Source organism: Haliotis asinina, chromosome 10 (assembly GCF_037392515.1).
Source record: "Haliotis asinina isolate JCU_RB_2024 chromosome 10, JCU_Hal_asi_v2, whole genome shotgun sequence".
Classification (NCBI taxonomy): domain Eukaryota; kingdom Metazoa; phylum Mollusca; class Gastropoda; order Lepetellida; family Haliotidae; genus Haliotis; species Haliotis asinina.
Genome location: NC_090289.1, coordinates 50,044,609 through 50,061,176, shown reverse-complemented (window position 1 = coordinate 50,061,176; position 16,568 = coordinate 50,044,609). Strand labels below are relative to the sequence as shown.

The 16,568-nt window shown below is 37.7% G+C and overlaps 1 protein-coding gene across 7 annotated transcripts in view; it reads left to right on the top strand.

The window, feature by feature from the left end:
* Positions 1-16,568, top strand: part of LOC137298887 (cAMP-regulated phosphoprotein 21-like) — a 71,627-nt gene that overhangs the window by 35,662 nt on the left and 19,397 nt on the right. For all 7 annotated transcript variants that reach the window (XM_067831246.1, XM_067831247.1, XM_067831245.1 and 4 more), the window contains exons 3-9: positions 9,127-9,257; positions 9,974-10,078; positions 10,811-10,886; positions 13,560-13,704; positions 14,075-14,215; positions 15,539-15,638; positions 16,224-16,331. In XM_067831246.1, the coding sequence (XP_067687347.1) occupies positions 9,127-9,257; positions 9,974-10,078; positions 10,811-10,886; positions 13,560-13,704; positions 14,075-14,215; positions 15,539-15,638; positions 16,224-16,331 (806 nt within the window). The remainder of the gene's footprint in view (positions 1-9,126; positions 9,258-9,973; positions 10,079-10,810; positions 10,887-13,559; positions 13,705-14,074; positions 14,216-15,538; positions 15,639-16,223; positions 16,332-16,568) is intronic.

Below are 16,568 nucleotides of genomic sequence, written 5' to 3'. Positions count from 1 at the left end.
ATCTTGTACTCTTGTCTGTGGAACAATCATCTGGAGATATATTTTAACATAATTTACCAAAGTATTTGAGTTTCTGTAACATGGAGTAACGTTTGAAAACACACTACACAATGAGCATTTCTCTTTTATTTGTTTCTGTTCTACAGAATTTTTGCAACAAGTAGTGAGAAATATATGTTGAATACCCAGGATTCGTATAATTTTGGAAAAGCCTGGAATTTTGGCATTTGGCGTTGAAAAGTCTGTAAAATCAATTTTTGTCTTTAAAAGCCTGGAAAACAACTGATCAACCTTATGCATTTGTGTATTCTTTGTGTGTGTGTCTGATGCAATGCAAGTTTGGAGTTACTTCCCTTGTTATTTCATCTAGAAGTCTTCATGCCCTTCCATAGATACACCGACACTGGCTGAAATACAAATTTCAGATTAAACCTAGCAGTGCTCAGAAGTCTTGTTTGTTTTTATTTCCGTTAGGTTTGCATATATGATTGCTTGTCATGTTGGCATTAATTTTGCCCAGAAAAGCCTTAAATTTTGCTTGTATATTCTGTACAAACCCTGATGCCCCAAATGCCCCAATACAACACATTGCGCCCAAGCAAAGTTAGTATCAGAGGAGAATAAGTGCAGTGTTCACATACACGCTGACAGTTTCTTTTTCATATCATGTCTATGGTTTGATTGATAAATTCTGAACATCACAGTAAGTTGGTAAAGTGAAATCTTGTGAACAATGTGTGATGTCATTGAGGTATTTCCAGATAAAACTTTAGCATTTTGTTTCATTGTGAAATGTCATTGAAATAAGCCGAGACCAGTTATTATTAAAAAATGCTGCACATAAAGTGCTTCCATTGAGAGGGCTTTCACATCAAGAGTCATCACAAGGAATGGATGACCCTTCTTGTGCCATGCTGAAAAGTTAAAGAGCTGAGTTTAAACATGACCACAGACAGCCCTAAGAGTAAGAGAGGACCCCACCTTGGAAGGTCTTCCATCCAGACATGATTTCAGAGGATCCAAGATGCAGTGATGATTGACCAACAGATGACTGAGTACCAAAGTGCTAGTTCAGTAGCCACTTCCCAGTACGGATTACATACCAGCATCAGAGCAACTGAAAAAGTAGAACTTCTTTGGAGTTCCAGAGCTTCTGATACTTGATCAGTATTCACCAGTCACAATGTGCCTTGTGATGACGCAGCTCTATTTGAAACCTTGCAAAGACTACTGATAAACTCTTGGTACTGTATCTCCTTTCCCCTAACCATAATGAAACATAGTATGCTGTGTGAAATTGTGTAAAAATTAAGTATTGGACAATTATCACTGCTTAATGTACCAAAACATCCCTTTTGCAAGTGCAAAATATTTGCTGATAGTGAACTGACAGCATGTGAGTGACCTCATTTAAACAGCTAATTGACATTGAGAAGTGCACACAGGGGTATCTAAAAAGATGAAAAGGGTCAGTGAGTTTATAAAAGTGGGGATGGTATAGCACTGGATTTCAAGTAGACTTCGCAGATGGTGACAGTGTTGAGCCTTTGATGAGACCAAGTTTGGTTAAAAGTAAGAACAATTTGTAATGTTGACTGTGGATGTGCAACGATATGAACTGGAAGAAAATTAAGTCAGCAGGCTTTTTCAGTACAATCTAACGTTTATTAATTTCTGCAGGTTGATGCTATGTGATTCAGATAATTGTGGTTGTAGTATTTTGATGTTTGGTAAGTGAAATGAACACTTTTGAAAGTTACATGGTTCAGCAGAATGTCAATAAAGTCTGTAGCCCTTCAATAACCTCAAGGTGTTTTACTTCTGATAGTGAGAGTGCTGTTTATTCAGTATCCCTGATCTGAAAGAAGATAGTTGAACCCAGATCAGTGTAACCTTGATGTTACATGTGAAAGGGTCACACATTGCTGAGATTTTGAATGTTGTTTAGGGAACAGACATCCACGCAGCATGTTCATTCCCTACTGATTGAAAACTTTATTATTATGATACACAGTTGTAAAGCTACAATACGTATGTCACCTGTCCTTCCTGGACAAACCAGGCATTCTGCTATCTGCAGGTTGAAGAAATCTGATGAAAGTGATGATTGTAATTTAATTGATATGATATAGAACAATCCAGGTGTATTGTGTTATGGAGGGAAGAGTTGTAATTACATACATAAATCATGCTGTAAGCATGGCAAGAAAGAGAGCCTTGTTCTTTTGCAGCAGATTACATCGTTTGTTCCCTTGTGAGAATTGTTAGTTGGTGAAGCACCATTTTGTGTGATCCCTGCTGTGATGTTGATATTACCTCCAGGCCGCAGGAATCCTTCTGCAGTCATTAAACCTTTACTTATTCCAAACAGTGGTATCACATTCTCTGAACTTCTATATAATGCTACTGTGATGTTTCTTTTTTAGGAATTTCTGAAATTGCATGTAAATTAACTTAAATAGATGTAACTTTTTATCTGCAGTCTCTGTTAAACAGTGATATTTTCCTATTGTTTATGAAACCAGTACTCAATATATTGCCCTATTCTAAACATGAGTTCATGATTTGGAGAAATGTGACATTATGATCCTCTAGTCAGAGATAAGCATGGCACTTTTTCAAGCATGTAGGAAAAGTTACACCACATAGGTGATGACTTTGCTGTAGAGAGATATTTCTACCACAACAACATAGCTCAAACTTTATTTTTGGAAACATTTACACAGCTGGTTGTGTCTGATACATGCAAGTCCTTCTGCACCAAACGAAATTATGGTGCCGTGTGGATAGGTGTAGCTGATGAAATGTACACTTAAATGCTAAATTAAAATGGACTCTTGTCATACAATGTGCAGCATCTTCTTTGAAGTATATTTTTGTTTCAACATATTCTTTTGTACGTATTTTCTGATTAGAGTACAACCTTTTGCATTTAATGTCAGAAATTTTGATGGGAACTTGGAGACAGTAAAAAGACTTTGCACATGCACACATACATACAGAGTTCCTTTCACCATGGTAGAAAGAAAATGGCTACATTAGTGACTCATCACAGCTGAGAATAGATTTATGGCTGTGATGACAGAAGATTTCTATTATTTTTTTGTTTGCATAGTGTAGTCAAATTTATACAAGTTAAAACCTTGAGATGGATGGAAAACACAGTCAGCGAGTGCATATTAAACAACAATATATATTTACAATCCATTAATAATAACAATCCATTCAGATACAAAGACTATGCCAACAGATCTACAGATAATGTCTAAATGAAAACAGAAAATTGTCACATAATATGTTTATGACAAGGCTGATTCTCGATTTTCATAGCTCGTAAATCCAAAGAGAATAATACCGCAGCACAATGTAAGATGTTTTCTTTTAATCAATTAGTCCACTATAGAATGATTCAAACATAGGGCTGTTATCCATTGTGAATAGTGCACACTATTATGTTACTGTTGACTTGATTGTTTACATGCAATGTCATCATGAATTGTATTTGCCATTTCCAAAACTTCTTTTATGGGCCTTTGGGATATAATGTCATTTCAAGATATGTAAGCCTTGAAGACAGTCCAATTTCATCTCATGGCATAGTGTTTAGCACTAACTTTTAGGTTGGCCAATATTTTTTTTATTCTGTATTGTTGCTATTGCTTTTTGCTGTACAATGTATACTGTCTGTGCTGCTTTCTCAGTTTCCTTGACACCTTAGATTGAATTATTCTGTCAAATGTAAACTAGTCTGTACCAGTGAGACTTATTGATTCATATGATGATAAATGTTGATAGAGATAAACACTATAAATATACACTTAGTATTGTGTCACACATTGTTTTGTTTTTTTATCCCTCCGGCATGTAATGCAGGGGGATATAGTCGACACCTTGTCCGTCTGTCCTTAAGTAATCATTTTGTTTCCAGAGCATAACTCAAAAAACCGTTCAATATTTTTAGACCAAACTTGATTGATATAATAATCTAGACCTATAGTTGTGCCTTTTGCTACTTACAGAGTTTTGGCATTTTTATTTTTCTGTGTTTTTCCATGGAACATTTTGGTGTTAGTCTAATGGTGGGGTGGGCTTCGTTTCTGGAGCATAACTCAAAAACTGTTCAATATTTTTCTGCAAAACTTGGTAGATATATCAATCAAAACCTAAAGTTGTGCCTTTTGCTATTTACAGGTTTTTATGATTTATCATTTTCTTCGTTTCCATGGAAACATTTCGGACTATGACCCAAAAGTGAACGGTGTGTTTCGTTTCCAGAGCACATCTCAAAAACTTTGTAATATCTGTCAGCAAAAGTTGGCAGATATGTGTGGCAGATCCTAAACTGGTGCCTTTTGCTGTTGTTTTTGTTTGTGATTTATTATTTTCTCTGTTTCCATGGAAATGTTTCGGACTTTGTCTCAAAATGAGGGTTGGGCTTCGTTTCCGGAGTAAAACTCAAAAACCGTTCTATGTTTTTCTGCAAAACTTGTAACATACATCAGTCAGTGCTTTTTGGTACTTACAATTTTTAGTGATCTCTTATTTTCACGGTTTCAGACGTTTTGGACGTAATCTAAAAAATGGACGGATGGGCTTTGTTTCCGGAGCAGAACTCATGATCTGTTCTTTATTTTTCTGCAAAACTTGGTAGATATATCAATCAGAAGTGAAAATGGTGCCTTTTGCTATTTGCAGGTTTTTGTGATTTCTTAGTTTCTCAGTTTCCATGGAAGCGTGTCGGACTTGTCTCAGAAGTGAGAGGTGTGTTTCATTTTCAGAGCATATCTCAAAAAGTTCCTAACATCTGTCAGCAAAACTTGGTAGATATATGTGGCAGATCCCAACGTGGTGCCTTTTGCTATGTAGAGGTTTTTGTGGTTTATAATTTTCATGGTTTCCATGGAAATGTTTCGGACTTAGTCTCAAGATGGTGGGTTGGGCTTTGTTCCTGGAGCACAACTCAAAATCTGTTCAATATTTTTCTGCAAAACTTGTTACATACATCAGTCAGTTCAATGGAAACATTTTGAACTTTTTTTCAAAAATGGATGGATGGGCTTCGTTCCTGGAGCAGAACTCAAGATCCTTTCTCTATTTTTCTGCAGTATTTGGTAGATATATCAATCAAAAACTAAAGTGGTGCCTTTTGGTACTTACAGGTTTTTGTGATATATTAATTTCTTGGTTCCCATGGAAATGATTTGGACTTTGTCTTTAAAGTGAGAGATGTGTTTCTACTTCAGCAAAACTTGGCAGATATGTAGGGGAGACCCTAAAGTTGTGCCTTTTGCTATTTACAATTTTTTGTGATTTATCATTTTCCCAGTTTCCATGGAAATGATTCTGACTTAGTCTCAAAATGTAGGGATGGGCTTCGTTTTCAGAGCACAACTTAAAAACTATTCAATATCTTACAGCAAAACATGGCAGATATTTGAGGCAGACCACAAAGTTGTGCCTTTTGCCATTTACAATGTTTTGGCATTTTTATTTTTCCAAGTTTCCATAGAAACAATTCTGACTTAGTCCTGAAATGGACAGATAAGCTTTTTCCAGAGCACAACTGGAAAACCATTTGATATCTTTCAACAGGTCATGGCAGATATATGGGACAGATCTTGAAGTGGTGCCTTTTGCTGTTTACAGATATATGGCATTTATATTTTTCATGACTTCCATGGAGACAATTTAAACTTATTCTAAGAAAACATCAAGTAACTGTCAGATGATTTGTCCATTCAGGTATGTAGGGTCCGGGGGGATATGTCATCTTCTGATGACTCTTGTCTTGAAATCTGTTGTGATAATATTGAGTGGGAGTCATGGTCCTCAAATATATCAGGGCATGACAAATTTGCATCTGACAGTGCATCAGATAATTATTCATGCCATTTTGAGTATTTACTGTTAAATTACTCTCATTGCTTGAGGTCTTGTGTATTGGGTATTTTTAAGGGGTTGAATTTCAGTTTTAAGTTCTATGTTCATGAATGCAAATAAGTTGGTGTTTTGTCTGTCTCATAATTTTGCCTCTGGCAAGTTAGTAAGTATTTTGTTAATTCCTTCTTGAAGTGTTAAATGTGAAGTTAAGTGGACGATCATCAGATGTTGCATGATGAGAGAGGTAGTGTTTTGTGTAATTTTCACTTCAGAAGAGTTTATCTGAATGGTGACAGCATTGAATCAGAAAACGATCAGGATTGAATTGTTTTTGACTCAGGGTTACACTTAGAATTGTTGTCCTATTATGTGTTTGAAATGCTTAATACAGGGATGGGAATTTACTGCAGAATCCCATGGATTTGATCTCATTGGGGTCATTGGGACCTAAGCTCCCTACAACCCTGTCTCATTTTTCACTTCATACGATACCCATTTAAGTATTATAGCTATTAAAGGATATTTATATATTGCACATAATCATGCAACTAGTGCTTGCTCAAGCCGCAGGTATTAGTTTCCCTTGATCATTGGATGTCAATCTTATTGTATTATCAGTCTCAACTTCCTGAGGTGTATGCAACTGCGTTGAGTTTATTGTGGCTGTCTCATCCTAATGAGGCACCCAGTTCACAGCTGGATGGACTGGGACACATAGTTAAGGTACTTTGTCCAAGTTCACTGCACATTGCTGTTCCCGCAACTAGGTGTTTGCACATATTCATGTGGCCTTCATCTGGTCATATACCAGTGGTTTCATGGTTTCTTTTAAGTGAAGAGGGTTGTGACAACACTAAAAGAGTCTACAGACAAAGGTGACTCCAAGGCTTTTACACCTGGTCACGGATGGTCTTTATCCTGACATCTCAACCTCTCTGGATCACTACTATGGCGCTTTAGCCAGTTTGCCCTCTGCATCCTTTTCATCCATGTCGCTATATATTGGTCCACAAGCAGCTCAAGGTTGATTTGGTAATGGCTTTTTCTTTTGTCTATAGTTTAAGCAGATGCAGAGCTAGTAGTGAGCGATTATCTAACATTAATGTTTGGCAATATTGAGCATCTTCAACTTACTTCCAAGAACTGGCCTGAACTAAACAGTTAATCAGTTGCAAAATTATCTTTTTGGTAGAAAGAGTTTCTTGTCCAACTGGCAGCATAGAGAGTGGAGATGCTGATGTAAGAACAATGTGACTTGATAGAACTTGTATCATGATTGATGTAATAGGATATGTCAAATAGTGTACATCTATATCAGTAACCAATGGTAATTTGTGCAAGGTTTGCATTGGATCAGTCTATTTTCAAGTTTAGAGGAATTCACATGACATTTGGTAAAATCATGTTGGGATCTGATGAGCAGATTGCACCTTCCGACTGTTTGTTTTAGCAGCCATAAGAGGATTACTGCTTATAGTGCCATGAAACTGTCATATGTTGTCAGATAGTGAGAAATGTATTTGACTTGTTAGTTGTTCTTGTACTAATGTTTGCCAATATTTTCTATTGTGATTATAATAACAAAATTGTGGGATGACTTCATGTCTGAATCATGAAACTGTTCTGTACATGAGAACTGATGTGATGTACTGAAGTAGTAAGTCCCAGCTTATTTTATCAGACATGGCGATATCAAAATCTTTGCATACAGGATGAATACTGACACTTTAAAACTTTATGTTGATTGAATTTTGTCTAAAAGTCACATTCCGTTCAATGTGTCACTTGTGAGATATTGTTTTCCAACAGGAATATTGTGAAGACATCAAGGCAGACTGTTTCAATACCAGGTTGTGACAATTATGACACATAGCTTAAAATGTCAGAAAGAATTTGTCCCCATAATAGGCATGAATGGGCTACCACTTGCAAGTGAACTGGTCTTGATATCAATGTTTTTCACTTCAGTGAGAAAGAAAGTTTGCAAACAGCAAACAAATTCAGTGAGGCCAGGTAGATTTTCAGATATTCAAGCTTTTAAGCTCAGTGTTCACCAGAGGATTTTCCCTCAAATTGGACTAGTTAGCCTAGTGGTTTGGGTTCGATTCTCCCAAAGGCTTGGGTTCGATTCTCCACTTGGTTGAAATGTGTGAAGCTCATTTCAGGTGTACCCACTGTGGTATTACTGGAATATTGTATGGAGCGGTGTAAAACTAAACTCACACACTCAACCTCATATCAGTCTGTTAATAGGGAATGAAATATTGTCCACTCACAAGTGCATTTGTGTGATTTAATTATGCCTCAAGTGTTTAGGGGAAAGGTTCATTCATATATGTTTCATATTATAAGTCTGGAAGAAATCATTCACCTTGATCAGAATTATATGTTCACTACCACTCAATCTGTCCTGTGTGTCATCTACACTATCCAAATTTACTTAATGTGTATGAACACATGTTGAACTAAGTAAGAAATGTCTTGCTCTAATAATGACACTGATATCGAGTAGGACCATACAGCTTTTCCTATGTAAACTCCACAAACTGGGTCGGACTTAACAATCAGTTGACAGTTGTAGATTTCTATAAGAGCTGTTAATATTCTCACTCTACATGGTTTGTTTAGCAAGTATCATCTGTAACTGAAGATTGAGGACAATGCTTTATAGAAGTCTTCATCTTATTGTGTGATGAAAAGTCTTAATGAACGCCATCATCTGATGGATACTTACTTTCTGAATGAATTTTTGGTCAACTTAGGTGTTATTGTTGATGTGTTGAAAACAATGATAGACACCTGTTGATTTCAGATGAGTGCTCCATGTAAATAGATGGATTTGAGGTGCAAACAACGGACAATTGGCTTTTCACTTCTGCTCATACTAACAACAAAATGCCTGCTACATTCAGTGATTACTGATTTCATCACTATTTTGGCCATAGTTTTTGTTAAAGAGGTTAGACAAAACGGTTAGTGGCATTTGAAACCTGTGGTGCATATTGTTTTTAGTGAACAAGGTCAGAAATTAAGAGGTGTCCCTGAGGAATTTTGTTTATGTTTTTCTATTGTTTGTTGGTCTTTGCATATTTTGATGATTGTGATGAAGGCCCTTGATATTTTCTCCGTACATTGACATTTAGTCAATGACATTTAGATAAGGTTTCATTCAAATATAGCACATAAAAGAAAAAATACCCTTTAAATCCTTGCTTTCATGTTGAACGTGCAAAAATGTTCTTGCAGGTATTGAAACCCCTGTTGCCCAGTCAGCCACAGGTTCTCCAGATTCAGAGACTGGATATGAGACAGTCTCATCCCAAGATGGAAAGTCAGACATTCAAGAGCACCATCAGACAGTACGAACAAATTCACAGGTGATGCCAGCCATTTTGATGTATACTTATCTTCTATGGTTAACGGATTGAGATGTACGTAGTATAGTGTGAGTAACATGGTATTGGATTGTTCCCAAGACTCAGTATGACACGTGGCTCAAAGTAACATTTGTAATAAAGTATTGGCTTCAACTTCAAATGGGGTTAATGTTGGTTCTATTCTGTGGTATCATTCACCATTTATGGTTCACTGAAATGTTATGAAATTTATGTATTTACTGAGTTATCATGTTCAGAATGGGTCTTCAGCAACCCATGTTTTGCCACAAAAGGTGACTTGTTTTGAGATGATACTAACGCCTCTAACGGGATTGGGTGGTCAGGCTTTCTGATTTGGTTGACACAATCACGTCATTGTTTCCCAGTTGCACAGATAGATGCTCATGCTGTTGATCGCTGGATTGTTGGTCCAGTTTTTGATTATTTGCAGACTGCTGCCATATGGCTGGAATATTACGGAGTGTGGTGTAAAACTACTTGCTCGCTGACTCACTCCACTAGTTATTCAGATTTCCTAGTAGTAGATCATCAGCATTTGCAGTTGAAAGTTACCTCCTCTAATAAATCTGCAATAAGTGGGAAACAGTGGGCAACTGAAGTTTTGTGTGATAAATGAAATTTATCAGATTTGGATGTCTGTTATATATATGTTGTAGTTCTTCATGTTAACACAACATCAATGTGTTCCATTTCAGAGTAAAATGAAAACTTTACAACGAGCTGAGGCTTTGTGTGAAGATAGTTCTCCTCCTCCTGATGTGATGTACCCAATAGAACATCTGGAATCCAAGGAATCAAAGGTGTGTTAGGAAAATAAAAAAATCACATTGGAGACTTGAAGACTGTCTCTGAAGTCTGTGTCTGATTTGAGCATTTCAACATTATTTTGAAACTATTTGTGACTTCCTTGTGTCCATAATGTGTAAACTTGATAAGGTTAATGATGTTTAAGCTTTTCTTTGAAACAGATGAAAGGTGGTCAGGTTAGTTTCAAGTTGATGATGGTGCTTCTCATTTCAAATTTTCCTCTCCCCTCCAGTTTGTTGCCAGCATCATGCTTTGACCCCATGAACAATTTTAAGCAGTATAGATATAGGCCGAGATAATGGTCATGAAGCCTTGAATGTTCATTGAAATGTAGGGAATTTCTTTGGATGCCTTTGACAATTCTTCTGCAGGTATTGTGTGCAAGAGATCCAAGTATTTTCAGCATCCTATTATTCAAGGGAGGTTTATATGCACATTGACTTGGTCTTATGGTTGAGAATAGTGCAGGGACGTGTGATGACACCCTTATGAAGTACCCTGCCTAAATGAGAGCATTCATGGCTTGATACCAGTATATGTAGAAGTGTAAAGTGTACTCTAGTGATATTGCTAAGATGCTCCAGATTTGTACCTTCTTTTACCTGAAATTGGCCTTGGAAGTTTGTCTTTCAGAATGTGATATGGTATGCCATATAGTAAAAAAAATCATTGAAACTGTTTGAAACGTCAGTTGTACTCACTGTCTGAATTGTTTCAACTTGCAGACAAAGAATGAGAGAAGGTTAGAGAAAAGTGGATCTCAAAGCTCTGAGGCAGGAACCTCATCAAGTTTATCTAGAGGTAGGGGAAATTATGCCAATATGTCTTTCCTAGCACTCACTGTACCAGATAAAACAGATTCCAGTCATATGTTGACAAGAAGGTGAAAGTATGGCAGTGGCCTGACACTGTGTGACTGTTGCAAGTGATCGTAGGTGGTACATTGATGAATCAACACAGATTGACTGCTTGGATTGATTCTGGAAGTCATTATTATTATTTACAGATTAGAAATGAAATGCAGCAGAGAGGGTTTGGGTGATCCTGGCACAGTCAGGCTGGTCAAGCTCATCATCAGCTCAGGGCCCTCGCCCCCTCTACACGCAGCCCAGACAGCGAATGGGACTTCTCCCAGGAAACACTGCCTAGTCGAACCCACCAAGAACTTTCCGGAGAATATGGAGGCTCCCCAACACTGCAGCCTTCTGCATTACCCAGATTGTCAGAAGAGCTGTGCTCCTGGTGGAGAACCCGGGCACTCTCCTGATCTGCGCCAAGAGAAGTGACTGGTCCTGAGCAGCAAAAAGGGAAGCCCTCAGTTTCACATTTGAGACCAGCCGACTTCATCCAGGCGAAGGAGTCACTTGGATTGCTGTTCTGTTCCACACACTGCATATACACACGATGCAATGGCTTCTCAGACAGCTTCTCCACAAAGGACCGACTCTGGGCAGACTTGGTGAAGGACTTCACCTGGTTTACTCCCATTGCTGTACCGTCCAGCAGTACATCACCATGAGCAAACTCAACTTCAAATTTCAGATTGTGTCCAACAACCTTGGCACGCTTAAAGTAGCTGTGGAATTCCTTGCTTTCATCGGGAGTCTTGACATGCATCACCAGAGGATCATCCGATAAATAAATATGTGCAAAAGTACACAATAAAACTCTGTCATGAAGAGCTTCCACATTAATCAAACCCCGACCTCCCGAATTGATTGGCATATATAAACGATAAAGAGAGGAACGAGGGTGGTGTGGTCTGTTATCAGACATAATCCTCCTGGTCAGGCGGTCAAGACCCTGGATGTCTTGTTTTGTCCAATCGACTACTCCAAAGGAATAGGAGAGGACTGGCACAGCAAAGGTATTGATGGCTTTGACCTTGTTTCGAGCATTTAGCTCTGAACTCCAGATTTTCTTTAAACGAGATTTATACTTGGCCCGAAGTTTATCTTGAATCTGGGCATTCTGGAGCTTGTCTCGAACTTGCATTCCAAGATAGGTGTAGGCCTGATCTTCCACAAGATGCTCAATAACTCCTCCCCCTTGTAACTTGACCGATCCATCATTGGTTACCTTGCCACGTTTCAGATGAAGAGCATTACATTTGTCGAGTCCAAATGTCATGCCAATATCATTAGAAAAGGACTCGACAAGGAGAACCTGTTCTTTCAAATTCGTATCTCCTTTGGCAAGGAGCTCGATGTCATCCATGTAGAGGAGATGAGTAAGAGGTGTTGGGGACCTGTGCTGAGGAGGCCCGGGATGGTAACCTTCCTCCCTATTGAGCAGGAAACTCAAAGGATTTAGAGACAGACAAAAAAGCAAAGGACTGAAGGAGTCCCCCTGGAAAATTCCCCCTTCTGATTGGAATAGATTCCGAAGTCTGCACCTCTCCTTGCGAGTACATCTCAAGTTGATTCGACCAGCAACTGATTAAAGACTTGAGTCACTCAGGGAGGTCAATACACTGAAGAGGCTTCAGAATCCATTCGTGAGGAACAGAGTCATATGCCTTTTTGTAGTCTTTCCAGCACATGGAGAGTTTGCGGTGGTATGTTTTAGCCTCTTCCAAAATCATTTTCTGTACAATAAGTTGATCCTTGCACCCCCAACATCCCTTTCTCACCCCCTTCTGCTCTCTGTAAATTATCTCATTGGAAGAGCAGTGAGATGACACGAGGTTTGACAAACACCCTGTGAATAATTTATATTGAGTATTCAAACACGTGATAGGGCGGAAGTGTTTGGGATCAGTCAAGTCTCATTATTATTATTATTATTATTATTATTATTGGATATTTATATAGCACACATATCCATGCAACTGTTGCTTGCTCAAGACGTTGGTATTTGTTTCCCTTGATCATTGGATGTCTGTCTCAGTGTCACGTTGTATTATCAATCTCAACTCCCCAGGGAGTATACAACTCTTGTTGCCACGAGGCGTGCCAAGTTGCATTAACGAGGTACCCAATTCTCAGCTGGGTGGACTGGGACACACAGTCACAGTACTTTGTCCAAGTTTACTGCATGTTGCTCTACCCACAACTAGGAGTATGCATGTATTCATGTGGCCACCATCTGGTCATATACCAATGGATTCGTGGGTTCTGGGTTGTGCACAGGATTGTGTACTACACACTAGGGGTTGTTACAACACTGAATGAGTCTGCACACAAATTTGACTCCAAGGTTTTTACACCTGGTCACAGGTGGGCTCGATCCAGACACCTCAACCTCTCTGGATCACTACTCTGGCGCTTTAGCCAGCTTGCTTCTGTATACTCTAGAGCCACAGATATTGCTAATAACACCCAATCAGTTTATGTTGGGCTTCAAATTGTTATGAAAAACAATATGACAGATCTGTGATGTAATTAATAATGATGACTATCTTCTGCAGTTCGTAGTGCCGGATGTATGAATATTGATTGATGGTATTTCCACTCCTGTCATGTTTTCTTGCAGAATCCAGTTTAGATACGCAGTACAAAGACTCGACTGGGATAGACCTAGAAGAATTTATAAAAAGGACTTTAAATAAATCTGTGAAAGATAAGAAAATGATTTTACAGTTAGCTAGAGATCTCAAGAAATTTGTCAAAGAACCAAAGTAAGTATTACTGTGTATGTGTGTGTGGGTGTTTGACTGCCTCTTTGTATATGTGCCTGTGTCCATATCAGCATGAATCTGAGTGCGGGTCAGTGTGTGTGTGCATTTGCGTGTGTGGCTGTGTGAGTAGCAATTATGACAAATCTTTACATGTGAAATACAGTTTTTGGCAGTGAAGCGACAGGTTTGCAGTGGCTGTAAATTGTACACGAAAACTTAGTACTTTTGAATATGCCATTATGTATTGCTTCAGAAAATGTCAGATAGATAATAATGATCTTAATTCAGGCACTGTTACTGTAACCATTTACTATGTAAGCAAGTTTCCCTATTAAACTTTGTGCTTATTTTCATGAAATCATTTCTTCAGACATCAGTTTCTCCAGTTTGCTGAGATGTCGTCGTATGATCGTATGCTGGTTCATCGAATTGCGGCGTTTTTCGGCCTGGACCACAATGTTGACCAGAGTGGCAAAGCAGTAATTGTCAGTAAAACCAAAATCACAAGGATGTGAGTAGCTTATTTAATCTTTTTCAGATTTGTTTTATGTACTTGTTTTAGTAGGTGCGTGTACTTAATGATTAAAATTATTGTAAACATTATTTATCTTGAAAATGCACTTTCTTTGCAATGTTATGCTATTCAGTTGTGTCTGCTTATGTTATATTGTTACCAAATTATTAAAAAAAACCCAAAACATGCAGAATCTTTATCACAGTAATGATAAGGGTATTTTTGTTAAAAGTGTATAAATTGGATCTAAGAAGAAGAGTTTAGCATCAATATCAAGGATCTCAGAAGAATTTAGCATCAGTATCCTGTGGTGTAGAAGATGGACACATCACAAGTCATGAGTGATGTGTTTGATGTTGTCCTTAAGTTCGTTCATTGTTAGAGTTTAGTATCTATGCATTTAGTTATTATATTTTTATGCCCCCGGCATATAATGCAGGGGGATATAGTTGACGCCTCGTCTGTCTGTCCGTCCGTCCGTCCGTCCGTAATCATTTTGTTTCCGGAGCATAACTCAGAAACCATTCAATATTTGTAGACCAAACTTAATAGATATAGTAATCTCAGCCTATTGTTGTGCCTTTTGCGATTTACAGATTTTTGGCATTTATATTTTTTTTTGTTTTTGCATGTAACATTTTGGTGTTAGTGTAATGGTAGGGTGGGCCTCGTTTCTGGAGCAGAACTCAAAAACCATTTTCAATATTTTTCTGCAAATCTTGGTAGATATATCAGTCAGAACCTAAAGTGGTGGCTTTTGCTATGTACAGGATCTTGTGATGTATGATTTTCTTGGTTTCCATGGAAACGTTTTGGACCTAGTCTGAAAAGTGAGAGGTTTGTTTCATTTCCAGAGCAGAACTCAAAAACTTCTTAATATCTGTTAGTAAAACTTTCTAGATATGTGTTGCAGACCCCAAAGTGGTGCCTTTTGGTTTTTAAAGGTTTTTGGTGGGCTAAATACATCGAATACAGTATCCAGTCGTGCCCTGTGTATCCGAACACTTGTGTTGAAATTGTCCGGATAAGCGAATTTTCGGATATCTGAACCACGGGGCATATGTCCAAAGAAACGTACAAAGAAACGAACATAGTATGCATCCAACATAATCTTTATTGATAACACATAAACATATGAGACAGATCTTGAAATTGTGACTTTGCTGGTTAAAGATATATGGCATGAATAATTTTCATGAATTCCATGGAAACAATTCAAACTTAGTCTAAAAAAGGAATGAGTAACTCTCAGATTATTTGTCCTTTCAAACATGTGGGGGCCGGGGGTATATTCTGATGACTCTTGTTATTTATTTGCAGACCTGATTTTTGTTTTGAAGACCATATACAGAAGGGTGGGGACATGGGTACTAAAAAGAAAATATTACCTAGGAAAGCACCAAGTTTAGATGAAAAAGAAGTAAGTATTAGATTATGTCTTAGTGGAATTTTAGTCCGCTGATTTTAGTTAGACTAGACACTTGCAGTGTTTTTAAATGAACCTGAAGTGCCTGATGCAAAAGTAGAAACGATATATTTATATGGACAAGATATATGTATTTCATAGCCTTGAAGGGATCAAAACTTGATTTGATATTTAGTACATTTCTTTTAAAACAGTTTAACAGGGATGCACATGACAGTTGTGAAATATTTAACTTCTTGAGAGGCATTTTAGATGTAAAGATGAAGGAAATCCAAGTTGTATAGATTAATTGCAATGAATGTGATGTTTTGGTGTTGATTCTAGCACTGTTGTCAAGCAAGTGATGATATCAAGTGTCGCTTGATAGTAGTGTTTGTATTTCTGACATAGTATCAATAAAGAAGTTGACTATCTATAATAGAACTTGTTTTTCCTTCGTCAAATATGCAGTGTTGTATTATGTGATGTTTCTAGTGACATGTTTGCAATGAGTATTGATATCTATTTGATTGGTTAAAAATCCATTTATCAGTTTTGTACTTCAATCCAACTGGCATTTTACAATCTTCATTTTTTCAGAGTAAAGGTTTAGAAAAGCACTTATTCGGTAGCAACCGTGCCAAATCGCTGGAAGAAAGACAGAAGAGCTATGAAGAAGCCAAAGCTAGGATATTCAAGAATGGAGAGGTAGACTTGGTGTTCTGTGACTGGAGATGAAACATGAACTGCATTATTATCCCCCCAGCATGTAATGCAGGGGGGAGGTTTAGGCGACACCTTGTCCGTCCGTCATCATTTTGTTTCCGGATCATATTTTTAGACCAAACTTAATAGATATAGTAATCTCAGCCTGTGGTTGTGCCTTTTGCTATTTACAGATTTTTGGCATTTATATTTTTCTTGTTTTTGCATGGAACATTTTGG